General features: G+C 40.2%; 1 protein-coding gene across 17 annotated transcripts in view; it reads right to left on the reverse strand.

The window, feature by feature from the left end:
- Positions 1–25,937, reverse strand: part of USP40 (ubiquitin specific peptidase 40) — an 83,880-nt gene that overhangs the window by 8,330 nt on the left and 49,613 nt on the right. For 11 of the 17 annotated variants that reach the window (XM_044945305.2, XM_044945307.2, XM_044945306.2 and 8 more), the window contains 10 exons: positions 22,828–22,881; positions 21,976–22,064; positions 20,608–20,694; positions 14,779–14,815; positions 12,706–12,770; positions 8,958–9,032; positions 6,433–6,559; positions 5,668–5,762; positions 4,256–4,371; positions 431–496 (listed from right to left, as the gene is read on the reverse strand). In XM_044945305.2, the coding sequence (XP_044801240.1) occupies positions 431–496; positions 4,256–4,371; positions 5,668–5,762; positions 6,433–6,559; positions 8,958–9,032; positions 12,706–12,770; positions 14,779–14,815; positions 20,608–20,694; positions 21,976–22,064; positions 22,828–22,881 (811 nt within the window). Of the gene's footprint in view, positions 1–430; positions 497–4,243; positions 4,372–5,533; positions 5,574–5,667; positions 5,763–6,432; positions 6,560–8,957; positions 9,033–12,705; positions 12,771–14,778; positions 14,816–14,943; positions 15,481–20,607; positions 20,695–21,975; positions 22,065–22,827; positions 22,882–23,024; positions 23,078–25,937 lie in introns of those variants that run through there. The other 6 variants (XM_044945313.2, XR_003110288.3, XR_003110289.3 and 3 more) reach the window with 6 other exon arrangements.

The following is a 25,937-nucleotide window of genomic DNA, read 5'->3' on the forward strand; positions in this document are numbered from 1 at the left end:
AATTAATCTGTTTTTATGGAAAAATGAATTCTAAGATCTACATACCAGATATACAAACACATTTCTAGAATATAATCTGTTTTAAGTTGCCAGACTCATTAGAAGCAGTGAAAAAAAATGCTTAAAATTTTAACAACTTAATAGTAAAGAAACTATCCACTGGGATCAGTTGTTGTTTAGTTGCTAGGTCACGTCCGACTCTCTTGCGATCCCATGGACTGTAGCCCACCAGGCTCCTGTATCCATGGGATTCTTCAGGCCAGAATACTGGAGTGGGTTGCCATTTCCTTCTCCAGGGGATCTTCCCGACGGAGGGTTCGAACCCATGTCTCCTGCTCTGGCAGGAGGATTCTTTACCACTGAGCCCCCAGAGAAGCCTTGTTGTGATCAGACATGTATGTAATTTTGTATGTGTAGTAGGATGTCTTACCCCAAGTTTTCTTCTTTCTGAAGGGGCTCTAAGCAGATCTCAGTTCTCTTTCCCAATTTATATTCCCTGATAACAAATGAAACAAAACAATACTGATGACATATTAATTTTTTAAACGTTTTTTAAAAAACCAATTTCAAGTATTCTTAAGTGAAATAGTATACCATATAAGAACACTGAAAATTTAAGAGACTACCATGAAAAATTATACACCAACAAATTGTACAACTGAGAAGAAATGGCAAATTCCTAGAAATATACAACCTACCAAGACTGAATCATGAAGAAACAGAAAATCTGAACAGACCAATTATTAGTAAGGAGATTGAATCAGCAATTAAAAACCTCCTAACAAAAGAGTTGAGGACCAGATGGTTTTACTGATGATAAAAGATTTAATACCAATCCTTCCCAAACTCTTTCAAAAAAAAAAAACCAGGAGGGAACACTTCCAATCTCATTCTATGAGGCCAGAATTACCTTGATATCAAAATCAGACAATAACATTACAAGAAAAGAATATTAAAGGCCAATGTCCCTGATGAACATAGCTGCAAAAATTCACAAAGAAATACTAGCAAAACAAATTCAACAATACATTAAAAGGATCATACACTATGATCATGTGGGATTTATGCAAGGGATGCAAAGATGGCTCAACATTTGCAAATCAATTGATGTAATACAACCACGTTAACAGAATGAAGGACATGAACATCTCAACAGATGCAGAGAAAGCATTTGACAAAATTCACATTCTTTCACATTAAAAATTCACAACAAACTGGGTATTCAATACCATAAAGGTCTTATTTGACAAGCCCATAGCCAGTATCATCGGAGAAGGCAATGGCACCCCACTCCAGTACTCTTGCCTGGAGAATCCCAGGGACGGGGAGCCTGGTAGGCTGCAGTCCATGGGGTCGCTAGAGTCGGACACGACTGAGCGACTTCACTTTCACTTTTCACTCTCATGCATTGGAGAAGGAAATGGCAACCCACTCCAGTGTTCTTGCCTGGAGAATCCCAGGGACGGGGAGCCTGGCGGGCTGCCGTCTATGGGGTCCCACAGAGTCGGACACGACTGAGCGACGCAGCAGCAGCTAGTATCACACACTCAATAGTGAAAAGTGAAAGCTTCTCCTCTAAGATCAGGAACAGCACAAGGACGCGCTCACACCGCTCACATCCAACACGGTAGCGGAAGCGCTAGTCAGAGCGATTAGCAAAGAGAGGGATCCAGGTTGGAAAAGAAGAAGTAGAATTGTCTCCGTTTGTGGATGGCATGATGATATTTACAGAAACCTCTAAAGACTCCACCAAAAAAACAAAACTTCTTAAATAAATGGGGACTTCCCTGGTGGCCTAGTGGATAAGAATCTGTCTGCCAATGCAGGGGACACAGGTTTGATCCCTGGTCCGGGAAGACTCTACATACCGTGGAGCAACTAAGCCTGAGGGCCACAACTACTGGGTCCATGCTCTAGAACCTGTAGTCCACAGGAGAAGTGAGCCCACTGAGGAGCCCTTGCGCCACAAGGAGGAGGAGGAGCAGCCACTAGCCACAACTACAGAAAGCCTGCGCAAAAAGCAATGGAGACCCAGCACAGCCAGAAATAAATAAATAACTAAAGAGATTAAAAAAACACTAATAAATGAATTCACTAAGGTTGCCGGACACAAAATCAATATACAAAAATCAGTTGCATTTTATATAATGACAATAAATTATCAGAAAGAGAAATTAAGAAAACAATCCCAACAGCATCAAAAAAAATAAAATACTTAGGAATAAATTTAACCAAGGAGGTGAAAGACCTGTATACTGAAAACTACCAAGACACTGACGAAAGAAATTGAAGACACAAATAAATGGAGTGATTCCATGGTCATGGATTGGCAGAATATTGTTCAAACGTCCACACTACCTGCCACCCCCCCCCACCAAATCTGTAAGTTCAATGTAATCCCTGTCAGAATTTCAACAGCATTTTGCAATTAGAAATAGAAACAGTTCTAAAATTTTTATAAACCCACAGAAGACCTCAAATAGCCAAAGCAATCTTTTCCTAAGAAAGAAGAATAAAGCTGAAGGCATCAGGCCCCCTGATTTCAAACTCTACTATAAACCTATAGTTATCACAACAGTGAGGTACTGGCATAAACAACACACACAGATCAGTGGAACACAAGAGAAGAGCCCAGAAATGGACACATGCATTCTGGTCAGTTAGTTTATAACATGGAAGCTAAGAACCCACAATGGGGAAGAGTCTCTTCAATAAATGGTGCTGGGTGGGGCAGGGGGAGGGGCACAGAACTGGACAGTCTCATGCAAAAGAATGAAACTAGATTCTTATCTTACACCATATGCAAAAATCAACTTAAAATTGATTAAAGATTTGAACATAAGACCTGAAATTTCAAAATTCCCAAAAGAAAACCGTGGGGTAAAGCTCCTTGATATCTGCTTTGGCATGATTTATTTTTGGATTTGACACTAAAAGCAAAAATAAACAAGTTGGACTACATCAGACTAAAAAGCTTTTGCATAGCAAAGGAAACCATCAACAAAATTAAAAAGCAATCTACGAAGTAGGAGAAAGTATTTGCAAAGCTGAGAGGTTAGTATTAAAATTATATTGAGAACTCATACAACTCAATAGCAAAAAGCAAACAATCTGACTAAAAAATGGCAGAGGATGTGAACAGAAACTTTTTAAAGAAGACATACTAATAGCCAACAGGTACATAAAAAGGTACTCCACATCACTAATCATCAGTGAAACGCAAACCAAATCCATGACAAGATACCATCTCACGCCTGTCAGAACACTTACCATTGAAAAGACAAGAGAGAACAAGTATCGGTGAGGATGTGGAGGAAAGGGAACCCTTGGTCAAGGCCGGTGGGGATGTAAATTGGTTCAGCCACTATGGAAAAACAGTATGGAGGTGCCTCAAAAAATTAAAAAAAGAACTATCACATGATCCAGCAATCCCACTGCTGGGTACCTCACCAAAGGAAACGAAAACAGGATTTTGAAGAGATTATCTGCACTCCCAGGTTCATTGCAGCATTATGCGCAGTAGGCAAGATATGGAAAAACCTAGTGTCTTTACTCAAAGAATGGATAAAGGTGTGGTTTATGGGTGTGTGCATACACACACACACACACACACACACACACATGAAGGAATATCATGCAGCCCTAAGAAAGGACATTCGGTGGCTTGAGATAACACAGATAGATACTGAGGGCATTATGCTAAGTGAGACAGGGCCACCGCTGTATGACATCACTTACATGTGGACTCTATATGATGTGATGGAGGTGTGAGCTAACACTATGGTGGTAAAATCATTCTGCAATATATGCCTGTCAAATCAATACACTTATACAGTGTTAGTGAGTTAAAACTGCTCAGTCATGTCCGACTCTTTGCAACTCCACAGACTGTTGCCCGCCAGGTTCCTCTGCCCATGGAATTCCTCAGACAAGAATACTGGAGTGGGTTGCCATTCCCTTCTCCAGGGGATGTTCCTAACCCAGGTCTCCTGCATTGTAGGCAAATTCTTTACCATCTGAGCCACCAGGGAAGCTTTATACAATGTTATATATCAATTATATCTCAATAAAGCTGGGGGAAAAACCACTCAAAATTCTGTTCACAGTCTCTGGAGCAAAGTAAAAACAGGCAAAATTACATTTTTACTTAATATGAAAAACTGAAGTTGTCTCCGAGTCTGTGACAACAAGCGCTGCCCACCTGACAATGTGAACGACCTGGAATGGGCTGTGAGGTGCTCACCAAGAAACCTACTTGAGCTGCTGCTGGTGGCCTCGCAAGAGCCGGCCTGGGCGCTTACTCTCCACTGTCCAGGCTCTGAGGAAGGCTGGGGATGGGATGGAAAACTCCAAGGAGGGCAAGGTCATGGCCTAGAAAAGACACAGACAACTGAAAAAGCACTCTTAAAAACAGACTGCTTTAGGGAAAAAATGAAGCGCTACGCAATGACATCTGAGGGAGACAGCATCTCAAGTGATGATAATATCTACCAAAACCCACAGGAATCTCTCTTAAATGAAATTAATCCTGAGTCACTTTTGTATTCCTCTATGCTGAAATCACCTTGAGAGCTAAGTGACTTTTCTATTTTCTGAGCCAAAAGCTCCTTCTTAATGATTGTTTTAGAAAATGAAACTTTAATTTCTATGTGACTATAACTCAAAAGCAGAGGCCACTCTAATAAAAGCAAGGACTTATCTTCAATTTCCATCTGTGCTACTATCATTCAACAGTGTTTGCTCTGCCAAGGAAATGACTTTCTATTCTGAAATACTGCAGAATCTCTGGATCCAACTGCTAGGCCCAAACCACTGTACTAATCCTGTAGGTGGATATCTATTCGTATACTTAGGTTGTATTATATGACGTGGCCAATATTCATCCATTTTTTAATCTAGAAACAGTCATTTTGTATCTTTTAATCCAATATAAGAAAAAAAAAAGTTGCTTCCTTCTTGTTCTTAAGAGAATAAGATCATTCGCTTTTTTTGAGGAAGGTATTTCAGACAGTGAGGATACACAGGAGAAGTCAATCAATGACTGATATTTAACTTACATGCCCCTACACTTTTTCCTTTATGAGGAAGAAGGATGTTCATTTTAGTTCACTGAGAGTTAAGATGCTTCTTAGGCATTTTGAGTTGTATTCAACCGAGCCTTTCCATTTGGACAGAGCACTCTGTCTGTGAATATTAATGTCCAAGCAAACAATACAATATCTAGTTTAACATTCTAACATAAAGCTGAGATTCTGACCTCCTGGGCAACTGACAACACAGCTTTTGCTAACCACATTTAACACATGAATCACAATGGTGCAAAAACAATGTAAATAAAGTGAATGCTTTACAAATGTTCCAACAAATGTTTCCCTAAAAAATCAAAATGAACATAAGCTGCAAGTCACTGAGAAGACAGTCAAATGAAAGCACAGCATGCCTGTCAGAGTGGGAAGAAAGGAAGCCACAGGGTGACGGAGCGAGCCCGGGAGCCCCCTGAGCAGTGTGCGTGTGTGGCCTGCGAGGTACTCACCACTGAGCATGGCATATAACACATGCCATGTCAGAACAGACTGCAATCGAGGGGAAGGAAAGAGAAGAATATATTAATATCTCACTGGAAGCAGCCAGATCACCACTAGGGTTCGCTGTAGGAGGAAGGCTGACCTGAGACTTCAGCTCCCCTAAGGTGGCATCTTCTGAGATTTCAAGGTCTCCCAAGTACCAGAGGGAAACTTCCGCGTGTGCGTCACTGGGAGCACCTGCAAGGACAGAGTGAGACTTCTGACAGGAGCTTTAGATGAACTTAGCTCGTATTTCTGAAGTACAGGCTGTGCTGGGATACTGCACACAGGCTTAGTACAATTCTATCCAAGCAACTCGGAATCTGCAGGCTTCGAGTCAGCCTCTCAGGACTTGATGGGGAGGAAGCGGGGTCTGGCAGCCGGGCCGCCAGGGGGCGCGGTGTGGGCATAAGACCGCGCCAGGATGGGTCTGAGCGATTTCATCACACTGTGCTGGCACTGAAAGCAAAGGAGCTTCAATGTCCGGTTCTGTTACAGCGAAGGGGCTGCTATTCCTACTGCCACTGGGAGCTTGAGAGATAATATATAAAAATTCCTTGAAAAAACGGAATACATTGCCATAATAATAAAGATAATAAAAATAACAGATGGCAAATGAAAGGTAAAGCCAAAAAAAAACCCCCCAAAATAAAAAAACAAAACAAGATGTATTTTATAGAGGTTACATACAAATCACTGTATAAAAATAGGATGGTATTATTATTATGCTATGAATTACAGAACACATAGATTTTGTTGTAATTTAAGTATATTTTAAAAACACACATTTCTGTTGCCTCTTGGCAGAAGCAGTCATTTTACTTTTCTTTCTGACACACCGGCTGCTGTTATTCTGTTGTGTTCTCACCTGGGGTGGAACTGGCTTTCCAGACGCTGCCTTGAGAAAGGGTACAATTCGTCTGGTCCTGGTGATCCTTCCAGTGAGGCAGCGGCCCCTGAGGCTGGTACCACCAGATGGGCACCGTCAGGAAACCCTGAGGAATGGAGATTTCGAACTGCTGATGCACATAGATTAAGTCAACTTCCACTTCCACAGAGAAACATCTTGGTATAGAAAGTGTTCCTGAATTTAGGATTTTTCCTTAAGATGTATGTATTAACCATCATATATTATCATTTACCACTTTTACATTCAAAAGTTTAAAATCATAAAAATCAGTATGTAGGATGAATGGGACTAATGTTCTATAAATTAGGAACTACGGTAAGTGAAAAGTATAAACAAACTAACAAAACATTTGACAGAACAAACTATAAAAATACTTTCAGGCATTGGAAGAGCACTGTAGCATAATATACCAGTTACATGCAGTTTTTAATTTATAAAATTTTCTAAAGGAACTTTCTACAGAGAAGCAACAATCTGTTGATCTAAGGTGCATTCTTATATAACATCTACATGAAATAAACCCATCTCCTAAGACACATTCTGTAATTTCAGTTTTACTAACTTAACTGGTTCTTTCCCACCTCTTTTTTGAGTTAGTAAAGAACCTTAGTAGATTAACTATGCTACAGTGGTCAATTTCCAACAACAGAAGATGAGAATGTGGGGAAAAAGACATGTATTTTTAAATACATACTTTTCAAGAAATGCATGCTAAAATTTGAATATTCTTCTGTTTATCAAATTGGTGACAATTAATAAATACTCAACTTCCATGCAATAAATAAATAAATGTAAATAAGAGCAAAAAACTCCATTTTTTCATTCAGTTCAAACCTAAACTCTTGTAAATTGGTGCCAGGAGTATAAACTGCTGCCAAGTTTCTGGAAAGTAATTTGGTGTTGTCAAAATTTAAAATGCCCAAACCCTCTGATCCAGCCATTCTATGGTTGGGATTTTATCTTCTGATATACTAGCCCATGCATACTGAGATATTCACTGCAAATTGTTTATGGCAGCAAAAACCATGAACCAGCCTCAAGGTCCCTTTTTAGAAGACTGGTACATTACGGCAGGCCATAACTTTTGACAAAGAAATTTCAGTTCCAGTTATTTATCCTATGGATACATATGTGCAAAATGGCAAAAAGACAGTATTTTTGGCAGTGTTATTTGCATCAACACAAGACTGGGAACAACCTAACTGTACTGGTTAAATAACTCATGGGAGCCTCCACACACATCAAACAGAATGAGACAATTTTTTGTGTACGGATACAGCATGTATATGGGGATAAACCATTAACGAAGAAAGCTAGGTGCAGAATACAGTGTCAAACTTATAATCTTTGCTGTAAATAGAAATATGTATATACACATGAATGTGCACACGCATGCTCCATATACACACACGTGTGTATCGAAGCATGCGCTTCTCGAAGGATACGGGGGAAGCTGGCTGCCGGTGGAGGGAGGACAGACCCCACGGGGATGGGGCCTCCTCTTCCTGGCCCAGCTTTTTACATCCTTTATATTCAAAAATTAAAGAGCACGGTATAAAATACGACAGAATTCTTTGAAGTCATGAAAAAGAAAAAGGTAGGTCTGTATGTGCTGATGTGAAGAGATCCTCAAGACATACTAAATGAACAAAAACAAAAACCACAAGGAATAAAACAGTGCATAGAGTATGATCCCCTTTATGTAAACTTTGAAAAGGCTATGCACATATTCACACTCAACATACAAACAGGTGCAATTTTTTTCTTGGAAGTACAAGAAAGGAAAAATAATTGGGCTCTTTCTGGAGAGAAAGATATAAGAGAAACTTCTGTTAATCATTCTATAGCCTTCTACATTGTCTGAATTTTCTAATCATAAGCAAATGATTGTCTGAGTGCTAGAATTTGGGGTAATTTTATTTTCCTCTTTATATGTGTCCACATTAATAAAAACAACTACTAAATATTGGCCTTTCTGAGTGGTCATATGCAGGGTCTACGCAGAGGAGTGGTGCGAGCCCCCTCACAGAGCCACACTAGGACTGCAAACTTGGTTCAACTCTTTGGGAAAACGATTTGGCTTCTTAATTCCATCTTTAGAATTGTCTTAAGAAGGATTTATATTTATTACTATTTATAAGAACAAAAAGTTTAAAACAAACTGAACTCCAAACAACAGAGATATAGATGAATTAAATTGTGCTAAGTCATACACTGGATATACTGACTGTTTTTAGATTTTATGGTCCAGTTAAAAAATTAAATATAAAAAATAGGAAATAAAACTGTACATACAGTTGATGGAAGGAAGTATATAAAGATGTAAAGTATGGTAGCTATCTGACTGGTGGGATCTGGGGTGAGTCCTCTACACTCGTTATCATTGTATTTCCCCACTTTCACACGATGACAACACATCATCTTTGCAATCACAACACAGAAACTGCTATTTACAAAATGTCTACTCAGGAGCAAAGTCTTACCAGAGGAGGAAGTTTTCCTTCAGTTAAAAGCAAAGTATCTCCAGAACAGATCATAAGCTCTTTCAGCTTTGCATCCTAGAAACACAGAAAGTGAAAGTCTTTTTTGTCACGACTTCTGGAAGGAATAAAGAGATCATTCAATCTTTAAACAAACAAACAAACAAACACTGATGCCTCTATTATCGTTTCAAGAAATAAGTAGATGAATAATGAAGCAGATATTGAAGAGATGGAAATAAGCTAAGACTATAAAAAAATACATTACGTATTAAAACTGTATAAGTAAGAACTTTAAAAGATTAAAGGAAGGAAGATGGATGAGATAAAAAATGGCAGACTAATTTACAGAAGATAAAATTTTAGTTAAGCTTAAAAGATGAGCTGGATTTGGAAAAGTCAGAGGAAACAAGTTATTTCTCAAGGAAAGAAGAACATGGCAGGACTTCCCTGGTGGTTAAAGTGGTAAAGAATCCACCTGCTAATGCAGGAGACACAGGTTTGATCCCTGATCCAGGAAGATCCCACATGCCACCCGTGAGCCACAGCTACTGAGCCCGTGCTCGGAGCCCAGGGGCCACAACTACTGTTCCATGCACCCTAGCGTCCGTGCTCCAACGAAAGAGGCCACTGCAAAGAGAAGCCAGGCACCAAAACGAAGAACAGCCTCCTCTCGATGCAACAAGCGAAAGGCAAGCCTGCGCGGCAACGAAGACCCGGCACAGCCAGAAAGTAAACAAACAAAATTATCACAAAAAAAGAAGAAGAAGAACAAGGCAAAGTCAACGTTAAGTCAAGGGTCAGTATGATGTGCATATATGATTTACATAAAGGGGAAGAGCTAAGAGACTAGGTTAACTAGAGTGGGAGGTATCCGCTGGTGAGTAACAGGAAAGAAAACTGGGTGGGAAACAGATCACAGGTCAAAGAGGTAAGGAACAAAAAAAAAAGGAGTTTTCAGTTGCTTTTAAAAAGCCACTCAAGATTTCTGTGAAGAGGATTTTTAAAGATTACCCTAAGTTGTCAGACCTGTGACATATTGATACGAAGTGGGGAATGAATACCTGGGCTTAGGGACGCCAGCTGTAGCAACTCAGGCAAGAGGCAAAAAACACCAAAATGAAACAAAAGACCAAAAATCAGGGTTTGAACTAAGAGGCCAGCAATGGAATTGGTTGAAAAAGAGTGTAAAGACTGACAGGTCTCTGAAGGCCAGGAGCAAACATGACCCACGTCAGGTAAGCAGGGTAAGCCACATGTGGGGCTGGAAAAGGTTAGGATGAGAAAGACTAACAGCAACTCTGTGAAGTGGAGCCAGTTCTGAAGGTAATGAGTTTGCTTTTAGAGGAACTGTTTGATACTGGTTTGAGAATTAGTAAGAGAAGACAATGAGGCAGATATTTGACTAGATAAACTCTTCTGACATCCAAACTTTGCTGCTAAGCTGCTTCAGTCGTGTGCGACTCTGTGCGACCCCAAAGACCGCAGTCCACCAGCAGCCTGGTGGCTCCCCCGTCCCTGGGATTCTCCAGGCAAGAACACTGGAGTGGGTTGCCATTTCCTCCTCCAATGCATGAAAGTGAAAAGTGAAAGTGAAGTCGCTCAGTCGTGTCTGACTCTTCGCGACCCCATGGCTGCAGCCTACCAGGCTCCTCCGTCCATGGGATTTTCCAGGCAAGAGTACTGGAGTGGGTTGCCATTGCCTTCTCCATCCAAACTTTATGTCCTGACAATTCTTTGAGGTCCACTTCTTACTCTAGGCTGTCAAATTCCTGGCCAGGACTCATAGGGGCCTCTCTATTGGCTGTTACACAGCAAAGACCTTTCCCTGGAAAGCCCTGCTTTAAATCAGCCTCTGCTGATGTCTTATGCCAGACTCTCACTGAACAGAAAGCAGGCACATAAAGCCTGGGGGAAAGGGTTGTACTGAGCACAACCATCTGAGGCCACAGATCTGGACTGTGAGGCCTGATGCTACTTGGAGTGGCAATAAGGAGATTAACCAGCATGAAAAGACACTCAACATCACTGATTACTAGAGAAATGCAAAGCAAAACTACAATGGGGAATCCCCTCACACCAGTCAGAGGGGCCATCAAAAAAGTCTACAAATAATATATGCTAGAGAAGGTGTGGAGAAAAGGGAACCCTCCTAAACTGTTGGGGGGGACTGTAAATTGGTACAGTCACTATGGAGAACAGTAGGGAGGGTCCTTAAAAAAACTAAAAATAAGAGTTCAGCTCAGTCGCTCAGTCATGTCCGACTCTTTGTGACCCCATGAATCGCAGCACGCCAGGCCTCCCTGTCCATCACCAACTCCCGGAGTTCACTCAGACTCACGTCCATCGAGTCAGTGATGCCATCCAGCCATCTCATCCTCTGTCGTCCCCTTCTCCTCCTGCCCCCAATCCCTCCCAGCATCAGAGTCTTTTCCAATGAGTCAACTCTTTGCATGAGGTGGCCAAAGTACTGGAGTTACCATATAGTAATTCCACTCCTGGGCATATATCCAGAGAAAACTCTAATCTGCAAAGATCCATGCACCCCAATGTTCACAGTGGCACTATTTACAAAAGCCAAGACATGGAAGCCACCTGAGTGTCCATCGACATATGAACATATAAGGAAGATGTGGCACACACACGCACAATGGAATATTACTCAGTCTGAAAAATAAGAATGAAATAATGCTATTTGCAGCAACATGGATGGATTTAAGAGATTATCATACTAAGATAAAAAGACAAATACACATTGCTTACATGAAAAAAAATGGTACAAACGAACTTATTTACAAAACAGAATAGACTCACATACAAAGAAAGCAAATTTATGTTTACCAAAGGGGAAAGTGGAAGAGGGATAAATTAGGATGTTGAGATTAACATATACACATTACTATGTATAAAATATATAACCAACAAGGACCTACTGTATAGCCAAGGGAATTATACTCAATATCTTATAATAATCTGTAACAGCAAAGAGGGCTTCCCAGGTGGTGCTAGTGGTAAAGAACCCGTCTGCCAACGCAGGAGACATAAGAGACAGGGGTTCAATCTCTAGGTCAGGAAGATCTCCTGGAACAGAGAGCATGGCAACCCGCTCCAGCAAATGATAAAGAATCTGAAATAGACTATATATATATATATTTTTTTTTTAACTGAATCACTGTGTTGTACACCTAAAACTAATACTCTAAATCAACTATACTTCTATAAAAATCTAAAACAAGAGGAAGAAGAGTAACCAGACTCCAACCATCCTATAATAACTTTGCTCCTACGTCTTGTCCTAAGTGTCTGGCGGAATTTAGAGATGCAGCTTGAAGCACAGCCTAAGTGATTGGCTGCTAAGATGAATTCTGCCATCATCAACTTGCAAAGAAACTCTGAGATTAAAACATTCAGGTTTCAAAATTTAGAGCATATCTTCAAATTCTTCACTGGTTTAAATGTCCTTTGTTCTCTGTAGTTCTCTGCCTCTTAATGAAGAACTACCACTAGAGACATATTCTCTCATCAAAAGAGGACTCAATATATATGTTAGGTATGTTCCCACTTAGTTGAAACTTTCCCTCTGACCCTGAAAAAACTACAGTGAGAAGAAATGAAAGTAGATCCACATATGGATTCTTGTATCCTAAAAAAAGTAAGCTTTCTCTAGAATTTATTCACATGAGTAGGGTGATATCCTTAGGAAAACGCAAAACAATCACTTTACAAATGAAATGTATAGAAATAATCTTACTTCTTCACATAAAGGCTCCCCAGCTTCAAAGCACCAATCCATTTTTCGTAAATGCCATGTTTCTCCTAGGAAGGAATCAAAATCAGGATGGGAAAAAAAAGTCAGAATAATATGGTTTATGAGTTTTCCAGGAATGACCCTTCTGGATAAATGAATATCAAATGGGATATAATCTAATAATTGTTGACTAATTTTAAAAGTAAATCATCTCTTCAGAGCATGAAAAAAATTAACTTGCTGCCCCAACTTGGTGAATCTTCTGTCTATTCCACCAAGTACTATATGCCTGCAAATAAAAATACTTGGTACTAGTATGCAGCATGTATTTATACCTTTATTATTTACATGTACATATGCATGTCTACATCACTCGTTAAGTGTAAACAGACATACATACAAGCATAGAATCCCTTCTAAAATCACAAAGTTGTCTTGGACGTAAATACATGCTAACATTACTCAGCAACTGGTAACATGTACAACAAAACTGTTCCTGTCAATCAGCAGTTAACCTAACAAAAAACTGCGTTCAGCACAGCAGTTTAATGAATTGGGTATAAAAGAACATTTACGAATGTTAATTAGATTTCAGATTTTCAGCATGTTTATTACACTGACAAAATGGGAAGATAATTTTTTTTTTTGAGGACAGGGAGCTGAGTAAAAGTTGAAAATCTTGGTTACTAAAAAATTAGTGATGTTTTATAACAGTCAACTCCCCCACTCACCAAAAGAAGATCCAGACCAGGAAATAAACACAGATCTAATATTTATCCTGCACAGGCAACAGGTTTTGAATCCCCCTCTTGTGGCTCAGACGGTAAAGAATCTGCCTGCAATGTGGGAGACCTGGGTTCGATCCCTGGGTTGGGAAGGTCTCCTGGAGAAGAGGATGGCAACCCACTCCAGTATTCTTGCCTGGAAAATTCCATGAACAGAGGAGCCTGGTGGGTTATAGTCCATGGGGTCACAAAGAGTTGGACACAACTGAGCAACTAACACTTTCGCTGTAGACCCTCTTTTGTCATTATTTCTAGTTTTAAATGCAGCACAGGTGCCACTTCATTGGTGTCTGACTCTGTGCGATCCTATGAACTGCAGCTGGCCAGGCTCCTTTGTCCATGGGGTTTTCCAGGCAAAAATACTGGAGTGGGTTGCCATGCTCTCCTCCAGGGGATTTTCCCAACCCAGGGATTGAACCTGTGTCTCTTGGTCTACCTGCATTAGCAGGCGGATTTTTTACCACTAGCACCAACTGGGAAGTCTCTTTAAATGCAGTAAGTTGTATCGATATTTAACTTAATCTAAGTATGTTTAAAAAAACAATACCAGTAAATTAAGAGTGAACACCATTACGTCACAGCACAGCATGGCAGAAAGGAATCAAAAGTTGTGAAATCAGAGCAACCTAGCTACTTGTGGTATAACTCTGGGTGAGCTGTTTAGCCATTCTCTGCATCTGAGAAATTGGAACAAGTGAGGATCCCTGCTGGGAGGACTAGTGTGGAGATGAAACAAGATACTGCAGTAAGTTCCTAGAAGAGTGCCCTGAGCCTGAACAAGCAAACATCCCTGCCAGGTGATGGAGCCCCAGGCTTCTACTCTGGTGCAGAGAAGGGCAAGCATTCAGTCTACTAAAACCAGCTTGATGCCACCTCAAGCTCGCTCACATGGCTCCACCTGGGTAGCCACTTCAAGATATCCTGGGTTTATTTTTTCATTCATATTTCCTTCTTTACACAGAAATACTGGCATCAAACACAACATACTGAAATGCTGAATTAATGAGGTTAAAAAAAAATCAGTAAAGGATCTAGGAAATTCCAGCGGGTCTAAATCTTAACCTTATCTCTTCTGTATTTCTGCTGGATCCTATCTAGGCTCCTTCCTTAGAAGGAGGCTAACCTACACTTAGTTTTCTTTTAGCCTGCAAAGAAGAATCAGGAGAATTATGTGCATAGCTGACAACCCTGGAGAAAAACAAGTTTGAAAAGTTTTCATTAGGCTTATATAAAATGCATTATAAGTAAAGTACGGGGACAAGCTTATGCATCATCATAGTCTGTAACCCACCTGTGAGGCCACATTTGTCCAGCATTATCTTCAGACACTGTTAAGAAAAAAAATTATGTTCATTTGTAGTTCTGTTTCTGAGTTACAGTATGAGAAACACCTTTATTTTGACCCTGGGACCGAGTCTGATTATATTTAACAACTCTCAAATAGATAAAGACATACATGGTTAACTGGTTAGGTAAGAACTCCTTAAGGGCTAAGGAGGTGCAAACTCAGCAGGAAAAAAAAAGCTTTCAGTGTTCACATCCAGAACCTATATGTTCATCCACTTCCAGGTCTGCAGTATGATTTTCTTATGAGGACTAACAGTGTATTTCTGACCAGATATGATTAATTACGTTGCTTTCACCATGACTTCCTGCTGGGGTCCAGCCCCAGCAGGATCCAGGGGTACCCTCAGGATGACGGCATCGGCAATAAGGAAAGTAAAAGGGGAGAGAAAGAGGCTTGATCTTCCTTGGTTTACATAGAACTTGCTCCATTCATGGAGGCCGCAGGCGCCCTCTTGGTGGGGTGAGGACGCAGGACGCCCTCTCCCCGATGAAGACGCAGGGCGCCTTCCCGATCGGGTCTTAGAAGCCCAGGCAAAAAAGTGAATTCAGAGAGCTCCTGTGCCCCAAGGAGTCATCCTGAAAGAAGGAGAGAGAGAGAAAGAAAGAAAAGGAAAGAGAGAATGACACAGGGAGACCAAGCTTCGGTGAGCAAGGCCCATAACTTTATTTTCAAAAGGAACTTATATACCTTGACTTGTACATAGAGGGAAATGAAAGATGCAAAGTCATGCAGAGTCAGCCCAAACATTACATCTGTTTTGTCTTTATTGAAGCCAGGATTTTTTCTGCATACCTTTCCCATAAACAATGTTGTGTACATTATCTTCTGGCCTTGGAGGCCTGTGGACATTTTATGACCCTTTTTTGATAAAGGCTGCTAAACCAGAAAACTTATTTTCCTTTGAAGTGTTTTTTCTTTGTATTTCTAATCTATGTCAGCCTCAGAAAGTGCTAAACAGAGTTACATTCTCACAGAGCAAAGGTGCAGTGAGTTACAACAAAGAAAGAACCAATTAGCTCAAAGGTCTGATGTGGTTAATTCCAAGGCTACTACTTGTTTTTCTTACATTCCAACTATGTTAACCAATGCACTCCCAGGTGCACAATGGATAAGGGATATGGGCACTTGGCAGCAAGCATTGGCTCAACAATGAAATCCTACACCAGCACTACTCTAATAGTTTTTAACTCTTTGAAAGGCTCTATATTTTTAGAATGTTTTAGGCTTCCCATGTCTCTAATGGTTGGGAGGCTGTGAACAATCACATGCGTAGCTGCAAGAGTCTGGATAAACCTGTCAGGCAAGCTAGAAAGCCATCAGAGGGGTCTGAATTGAAACACTCCTATCATGCCCAAGAGACTTATTAACTAAAGCCCTAAGTTGACTTTTTCCAGAGAAAGGTGGTCGGGGATAGCCCCCGTTAATGTCAGAAGAGTTGGTGAAAGGTACAAAATAGTAAGACAGACAGATTCTAGTTTTGGGGTAGATGCTCGAGCAGATCCAGGGGGTCCCTCGAGTCATGATCCGCCTTGCTCATCATGGCTCTTCCACATGACCTTGTCATGGGTGGGATCTCCCGTGCTGGCTCCCAGCAACTTCCCAGGTAAAGAACCCGCCTGCCAATGCAGGAGACCTATGAAACGTGGGTTCCATCCCTGGGCCAGGAAGATCCCCTCAAGGAGGAAGTGGCAACCCACTCCAGTATTCTTGCCTGGAAAATTCCATGAGCAGAGAAGCCTGGCGTGCTACAGTTCACAGGATTGCAAAGAGGCAGACATGACTGAAGTACTTAGCATGCACAGATAAGTAAACTCTGATTCTCATAAAAGGAGATTAGCTTTTATTTATCCAAGAAGCAACTGATCATATACCAACTCACAAGGGGAAAACTGCGCATGCTATGAGCTCACAGCACAATTCAGTGAATGATACACAATGAACAGACATTGGAGCAAAACAACAACAGTCATTAAAAACTCCCAACTTCTTGAGCTGAAAAATATTCTTAAATAAATTTAGGGCAAAGAGTAAGTAAAATTTGATTTATGCTATAACCAAGCAGAAGGGAGAGGGCTAGGGATGATGACTGCCGCCCTGCTTGGCTTACAGGAAAATGGCAAACAATCCAGACAGCCCTGGATTGACAGGGGAACGTTTACATAAACTAGAAAAGGTCTTAAAACAAATAAAGGCTAAAAGAGGTTTATATTTACTGGCCTTAAAAGATGTTGAAAATATTTTAAGTGAAATGAAGTTCTAGGATTCCATTTATGATTTTAAAAGAAACCAAGTCAAGCTCTTATTTCTACATGTACATACATACTACACATTGGTACACACACAGCAAAGGTGTGGGAGGATACACTATTGATGTGGATGGGATTACATTATCCAGTGACAAAAGTGACTTCTGAGGAAAGGGTGGTAACTAAGGAGGACTTTTAGTCACCTGTGAAGTTTAAAAAGTAAGACTAAATCCACAATTACCTGTATGATTAAAGATAAAAGCAACTATAGAATTAAAGATTGTTTAGAAAATGACGACGGGAACAACATAGAATGGAGCCAAAGAAAACTGGATTCAAAGAAAACCACAGTCTCAAAGGCCTCTATTATTTAATTAAGCATTTAACTGTTTCTGACAGAAGAAACTACCAGTATAAAGGCCTGTCTGAAGAACAGCACAGAAACCAATGTGGCTGCAGTAGAGCAAGTGAGAGTAATAGTTACAAGTTCTGTTTGTTTTTTTTTAAAGATACCAAAGGGCCAGATCACAAGGGCCTTAAGGTCACTCAGGGGCTCCGCTCTCATTCCAAGTGAGATGGGAAAGCAGAGGAGGGTGGTGTGTAGAGGACTGACTGACCTTAACTTTAAAGGATTGCTCTATTTCTTTGTAAGAATGTACCCTAGGAGGTGCCAGGTTAGAAGCAAAGAGGTCAGTTAGGAAGCTGCTGGAATAATCCAGATGAGGGGTAAAGGTGGTGAAAGCAGTGAGGGAATGAGATGTGGTCAGATCCCAGATAAATCCTGATGGTAGAACCAAAAGGATTTCTTGAAAAACTGGTAATGAATAAAGAAAGAAAAGAATCAAAGATGATTTCAAAGGTTTTGGCCTAAGCAAGTGGAAAATGGAGCCACCATAACGGAAAAGGAAAATGTGAGTGAAGTGCATTTGAGAGGTCAGGAGCTCCACTGTGGGAGTGCTATCATTTGGAATGACATTCAGACGCCAAGGAGTAGCTGGATATATGAGTAGGCATCTATGAATTGAGCATGAGGTGCTCACAAGGCAGAGAAAAGTAAAACAGACTGAGAAGGGGAGGCCTGAGAAACGGGATGAAAACCTACACAGCTGAGGTCTTCTCTAGGCAAATGACAAATGTCATCAAGTATGTTACCGCTGCTGAAAGAGCAAGTAAGCAGATGACTGGGACCTGCTCACCAGACACAGTAACGTGGCGGCCTCTGACAGCCCTGAGACAGCAGTTTCAGCTCTGGGGAGGGGAGTGGGTAGGCATGGGGAAGAAGTCTGCCTACAATGGTTTCAGGACAAAAGACAGACATACATGTTCCTCGAAATGAAAAAACACTGAAGTTACCCAAGGTCACACCCCAGGCACAAAGGACTAACCATCTTTTCCTCTGAGAAGCTGCTGCCTTTCCACCAACAATATCTCCAGTCCCCCTTCACACTTCCAACGTATGAACATAAATAAGATACTAAATGGCCCCTAAATCTTGATAGCGTCCAATCCACAGTTAGCCCATATCCCTCCCTACAATCATTTAGCACAAGTCCAAACCCTGTCAGGGGGATCATTCGGATGAGAGGTGAAGGTGGCAGCAGTGGAGGGAGGGTGTCAGGGACACTCTAATTCCTGTGATACGAATCTCATGCTGGCAGTAAGTCAGTAATAAACTTTTTTTAAAGCTAACCACCCCCAACAAAAAACTCATTAAAGTTAACAGGCAAATGAAAAACTGGGAAAATATTTACAGCATGTAGCAAAGGGTAAAAAATATATATTATTAAAAATATATTTAATCACAGAAAATTTCAAACTTATGCAGATGGTTGTAAAATGAACCCTCAAGTACCCATCTCCAGCCTCAGTTCCTGCTGCAGCCCGTCTTGTTTGTCAGTACCCCCACCCATTTCCCCTGTCTAGCTCCGCAGATTCTTTTTTGAAGCACATGTCAGGTATCACTTCATTTATTGATATTCAGAACTCATATCTAAAAGATGAAGATTCTTTAAAAAACTGTAACTGGTAAATAATTATGATATAGAATTCCTAAATAATGAATATCCTGTCAATGTTCAAATTTCAGTTCCTATGGTTTGAATCAAGGCCCATATGAATTCTATACATTGTGCCTGCCTGCTATTTCTCCTAAGTCTCCTTTAACCCTGCTATTGATTTCTTGAAGAAGAGTTTTCCACTTGGGCACTGTGCTGACTGCTGGTCTGAGGTGCATTTAACAGGTCCCTCTGTCCCCTGAACTTCTTACAAACTGGTACTCAGACGTTAATTGGACTCAGGTCCAGTTTTGTTTTATGTTTTGGCAAGAAGAGCATGGGTATTGCTTTGAATCTCTAAATGTCTGGGTGTTACTCTTTTGGGGCTGTTAGCAGTTTTTCAGGATCATGGCTTAGATCCATTAATTCATTAGGACTTGAAAAACGGTGATAGTTTAAAATTTCTTCTTCATTTTATTAGCTGGGATATGTCTATTTAAAAAAATCTTCTCATTATCTATTTGGTTATTGTGAAGTAAAGTTTGCAAAAGAAAAACAGGATAATATTTGATTCTTTCCTTTATGGTTCCCTGGCATTCACTAATTAGCAATGAACAGCATATTTTTAAAGATCATTATGAACTCATGGATTTTATGTATGTGTGAATCAGATTTCATTATTATTCCCAATGAGGTTCAAACACTTATCTTCAGGTTGGCTCCTGACTCTCTTTGCTAATCTCAGAAGTCTCTGCTAGCTTCACTGCTTCTGTTGTGGTAAGAGTTCCAGGTACCTCACACACTTTCCTGACCTAGCGACAGGACAAGCCATTACTCCAAGAAGCCCTAGTCCTTCCTGGAAATGGTATTTAGCAGTCACAGTCTGGGTGCTGGGGGGCCCACTACTACTAGGTTGTTCATTGTTTCTACAAGCTGTTTTAGGAGACAGCGATAGAAAAATAATTTTTTAAAGAAAAAATACATCAGGTTCATTCTGACTCTTCTAATTAAAATTCAGGAGTGCAGGCTTTACTTATAACCACATTGATGTTATCTGTCTGTTCATTTTCCAATACTGAAAGTCCCTGTTCTTAGTGATACCCATGTAACTGTTTGCTTTATCACACACACACACACAAACACACACATTCATACCTGTGTATGTCAGATTATGTGTGTATACATAATGTAAAATCACCAGAAGGAAATATACCAAAATGTGAATATTAATGGGATAAGAGATAATGAGGAGTTATAATTTTTTTCTTTTAATCCATTTTTATACATCCTAAATTTCTACAATAAACATCTATTATCAGTAGTCAGAAAAGAAAAAAAAAAATCTTATTTTTAAAACCACGGCTGGCTCACCAACTTTTAAGCCAACCAAAGCACTCCTTTAGTGAGTACACAGAATTCTTTAAAGGGTATTATGTAAACCCTAGCCTTAGAATTGCAAAAGCCTAATACAGGTTACCACTGCTGCCTACCCCAAACACCCAGACCCTGGCTCCCAAAGTAAAATAACTTACATCCCTCACAGATATTGTTTCCTCTACTATGATCTCCATCTCTGTCCCAGGGTGAACATCACTCCCCAAAGCGAAAAACAGGAACAGCTAAGATTGAAACAAAGGTATAAACACAATTTAATTTTAAAATTCTATAAATATATAATTTATTTCCAAAAGAGAAAGGCCAATGATCATAAAACATTAATAAAAATCTCAAATTATGTAAAAACAAGTCTTATGTTGAGTAAAGTTACAATTTAAACAATAATCTTGACTGCCTAGAAAAGTAAGATTCTTTATCACCAATGTTTTTACTCCTAATAAACATCTCTCACAGATATTTATTCTACTATGATCTCCATCTCTTTCTCAGTCATTCCTCAAGGAGATTTGCAATTATTGTATGCTGTAAGCATTAACTGTGTTTTTTCTGAGTCCTTCATTTGTGATCTTATTTTCTGTCCAGAGGCCCCATATACTTCAACTCCCAGAAACCCAAAGAAAAAAATGTAAACCTGATCTCTTGTCTGTTCAGTTTCTTACAGCCTTACTTTTCCTTTCTAATGCAATTCACTTGTCATGTTTCTCATTCTCTGAGCTTGTCATGTACTACTATTTGCTAGAGTTTGGGGAAGAACAAATTAAGGGTGCGGGGTGGTTGGGAAACTAATGAAGTGGATTAGTTCCATTACAGGGATCCAGGAGCCAGGGGGATCTTGATATATGAGTTCAGCTTACCCTGATACAGAGTCCTAACAGTAAGGACATCACTATGCCTTCTGGACTGTAATGAAAGTTTATTAAGTAGGCAGGGCTTCTGGCAAAGGTCAGTCTGATAGTATTTTATACATAAAATGAACAATGATAAGAAAAAAGCTGCTGTGAGTCTATTATGGAAGGCAGTAATTAAACTCAAAATCAGTACACTGTATTTCATTAAATCTAAAATACTGCTGGTTGTTACTTATTATTTGATGTACCACTAAGAAAGCAAGCACAGCACCAGCTAGAGCTGTAGGAAGCCACTGACTGTGAGATGCACTAAATCTCACAGATATTAAAATGTAGGAGGAAAGGGGTGAATTTTAGAATTTATGAATTATGGTGGTTGAAACTAGAGGCCATTCAACTTTAAAGATCCCCCTTAACCACAAAATTTTCACAGGAAAACAATTTTATGAATATACTTTGATGTAACATTTTTGATTTAAACACAGAGAACTAACTATATGGATATATTCCTATAGATAAAAGGTACAATCTAAGGAAAAGGAAAAATTTTTTAAAAAAACAGTGTTACTACAGTAGTTAAGGAAAGAATTTTGCAATTAAGGGCTTCTGATCATGGGAAGGTGGGTTTTGGTCTGTTGGGTGACCTCCTTTTACCTGAGAGGAAGTTGGTGCTTTTCCAGGACACAGTCCCAGTGAACTCCCCATCTTCAGTCCTGCTTCCTTCAGAGTGCATCTGTCTGGCACTATAAAGAATTTTGATAATGTGGCAAATGTTACTAATTCCTACCTCTTTGGGCAAAAGAATACACTGAGATCATCTTTCTTTGAAAATCAAGAATGTTAAAGAAGAAAACTGAGTTGTCCTCCATGCAAAAGGATTATATATATTCTAGTTGTTTGATTTCAGATTTTCTCACTCTAGAACACATTATTCTTGTTATCTGTACAACAGTGCTAAGAAGAGGCAGCTATGAATGTTCTAGATTCATACTTAATAAAAACCAGAAAGCTGTTGGTTCCAAGGATTATGTAATATTGTGAATTGATTCATGAATGATGGATTAGCTTCTTTCAAGTTTAAAGCTGCTGTGATGACTACCATGAACAGTTTGAGTAAATTAAGTCTAATGACAAGATGCGTTACAGAGGTAAGAATCAAGTCTCTGGTTACAATGATAACTGGTGTCACAATAAAATTAGCAAAACAAAAACTTTGATAATAAACCTGGAAAGATGTAACTAGATCAAAACCATGACTAAAATGAGCATCAGTTAATCAAGAAGAAAGATGTTTTACTTTAGAAAACAGAGGTGACTGAAATTTGAGGTAAGACTTTCTGTAATTCATAAGGAAGACACCTGGATGACAATATGGTTTATAAACCAGTTTATAAAAGGTACCTTCAGAATATTAGGTATTAGAAGTCACTGTTTAAAGTAAACATGTTGACAAAGATAGATGGCATGATTATGTGTCAGCTTTTGAAGGCTAACAAAAAGATTTACCTGGACAAAGCAGTTTCCCATTTCTATCAATAGGCCTCAAACAGCTGTTCTCAGCTATGAATAAAAAGATGCTGGTTAGTGGCAGCAAACAAACAAAAAAATAAAAGATACTCTACTGTGTTAATTAGCAAGAAGTTGAAAAACACAAACAAACAAGAGACAAAAAAAAAAAAACCCAGCAACAAAAAACCACGTACAGGCAATCCTCCCTTTGTGCAGCAGCACAGAACCATAAGGACCCCTGTGCAAGGTGAAACTGTGCAGAGAAATCTTAATTAGAAAAATTACGATCACACTGTGATTTTTAAAAATTTCTGTCAAAACATTAAAACTGTCAGTTATATGTGTACACTGAAATGAAAAAAATAGTAAAACTAACATTTACACTCCAATTTAAAACACTACAGACATGGAGAACTAGAATGTTTCCTTTGCAAAAAACAGATCAAGAATCGCTTAAACAGGGCCTGCTTTCTTCTCGTACAGCTCGCAGGACAGGGTGAGCATCTTCTTTGCCCCTGAGTGATACTAAGTCTGGATCAGCTTCTAGTATTTTATGCTTAGTAGTTTCAATTTCGTGAAATATCTCCAAGAGCTCCTTTAACATAAAGTTTTGTGCCGGCATCAGTTCCTCTGGGATTATCTTCATAACTTTTCATCATGACCACTTTTCTCACTTCTGTGAGTTCATGCTCACTGGCTCCTCTGGCTGCAGACCTTGAGTCTCTTGAACGACAATAATCGGCTCCATATGTTTCTTGCCTGCACTTTCCCTGTTGTTGGCTAATTATCCTTTTTTTTGTTTGTTTTTTTTTGGTAAAACATCACCTGGTTTTATCACTGGGAGAAAAGGAGACCATAAACTACACACTTTGCTGTCCATGTGGTGAAATGGACAGCAGCTGTGTACTGCCAGTTACTGACATGCTTTAAAGAGTGGTCACTGATTACAGCTCAGTTCAGTTCATTTCAGTCGCTCAGTTGTGTCCGACTCTTTGTGACCCCATGGACTGCAGCACGCCAGGCCTCCCTGTCCATCACCAACTCCTGGAGTTTACTCAAACTCATGTCCATTGAGTCAGTGATGCCATCCAACCGTCTCATCCTCCGTCGTCCCCTTCTCCTCCTGCCTTCAATCTTTTCCAGCATCAGGGTCTTTTCAGATGAGTCAGCTCTTCGCATGAGGTGGCCAAAGTACTGGAGTTTCAGCTTCAGCATCAGTCCTTCCAATGAATATTCAGGACTGATTTCCTTTAGAATGGACTGGTTGGATCTCCTTGCTGTCCAAGGAACTCTCAAGAGTCTTCTCCAACACCACAGTTCAAAAGCATCAATTCTTCAGTGCTCAGCTTTCTTTATAGTCTAACTCTCAACACTACTGGAAAAAGCACATCTTTGACTAGACAGACCTTTCTTAACTGTGTATATGCTGCTGCTGCTGCTGCTAAGTCGCTTCAGTCGTATCCAACTCTGTGCGACCCCATAGACGGCAGCCCACCAGGCTTACCTTCCCTGGGATTCTCCAGGCAAGAACACTGGAGTGGGTTGCCATTTCCTTCTCCAATGCATGAAAGTGAAAAGTGAAAGTGAAGTCGCTCAGTCGTGTCTGACTCCTAGCCACCCCATGGACTGCAGCCTACCAGGCCCCTCCATCCATGGGATTTTCCAGGCAAGAGTACTGGAGTGGGTTGCCATTGCTACTTCACAGTAATCTGCAGACTAAAGACCTTATAGCAAAGTCTGTACTTAATGCGATGACTCAGTATCTGGTGGCAGCTGACATTTGAACCATGCTGCTGGGTAACTGATAAACAATGAAATTCACCCATATCAGAACTGCGCAGAGACTACCTAGATTTAAAAGTTAGGTGATTTTTATGCTTAGTTAGTAAATGGATTAGGGCCAGTGTGCCCTGTTTTTGAGGATGCGAAGATTCCCACTTTGTGGGAAGACACTAGGTTTTAATTCCAAACAGAATTCTTACCAAGCTGGATATGAAGTTGGGGAATTCAAAGGAGTGGAGTGAGCCTTCTGAGACGGCAGGAATGGCATGGGCCTTGGAAGGTCTAACTGTATCTGAGCAGAGCGGAGTCTCTTTGCGATTCCTGAGTTCTAGCCCTTATACTACAGTGATGTAAAGCTAGCATAGAATTCTAATACAATCTCCTTGATAACTGAAACAGCTCATGTTAAACAGTTCTCCAATTTAAAAAATGCATTTAAAATACTGGTGTTTTTATTTTTTTTAAATTTTCATTTTCTTTTGACAAATGCCATGTGTCTTCTATGTGCCAGGCACTGTCCTAGAAACTGACAATAAGCAAAACAGTCATGGACTCTGCCTGCAAAGAGCCTCATCTAATGGAGGAGATGGGACGTTCATTGCACAAAACACAGGCAGTTATAGAGTAAGTACCACAAAGGAAAGGACGAGGTGTTAGAATGAGACAGACAGACTGAGGCTGTGCAGTCAGGGACGATGTGGAGACCAAAGGAGAGAGTAATGAAGAGTACTGAGTAGTACTCTTGAAGTACTCATGAAGAGTAATGAGGACGGAGTTCAAAGAGATTACAGAACTAAGAAGTCACAGGGGTAGAAGAGACCTTGTGCACCAGGAAAACCAGAAAGTGAGCATGGAAGTGTGATGCGAATGACAGATGAGTGGAGGGCGAGGTGAGTTAGGCAGTGGTCAGAAGGAGGAGGCTCCTGTAGGCGAGGAGCCCACAGGCAACACGTTACAAAATACAAAGAGCACAACAAAGGGCTCTGAGCAGAGGTGACATGATCTGACGCACCTATGTTTAAGGAGATCACTTGCTATATAAAGAACAGTTTGGAGGGGAGGAAGAGTGGAAGGGAGTCTGTGACACGGTAAGACAATGAACTGTTCGTCTTAAGAAGCCATATATTTTTAATCAACTTTATTGAGATATACTTTACTTACAGTAAAACACATCCAGTTTATGTGGTTTACTCCGTTCCGTAAACCACCAGCAAATCGAGGTAAAATTTGCATCACCCCCAAATGCCCTCATGTTACTCTGTAGCCAACCCCCCCAACCCCTAGTCCTGATCTGACTCTGTAACTCCAGCTTAGGTTTTCTTTTT

The sequence above is a fragment of the Bubalus bubalis genome, chromosome 6 (assembly GCF_019923935.1).
Source record: "Bubalus bubalis isolate 160015118507 breed Murrah chromosome 6, NDDB_SH_1, whole genome shotgun sequence".
NCBI classification, from domain to species: domain Eukaryota; kingdom Metazoa; phylum Chordata; class Mammalia; order Artiodactyla; family Bovidae; genus Bubalus; species Bubalus bubalis.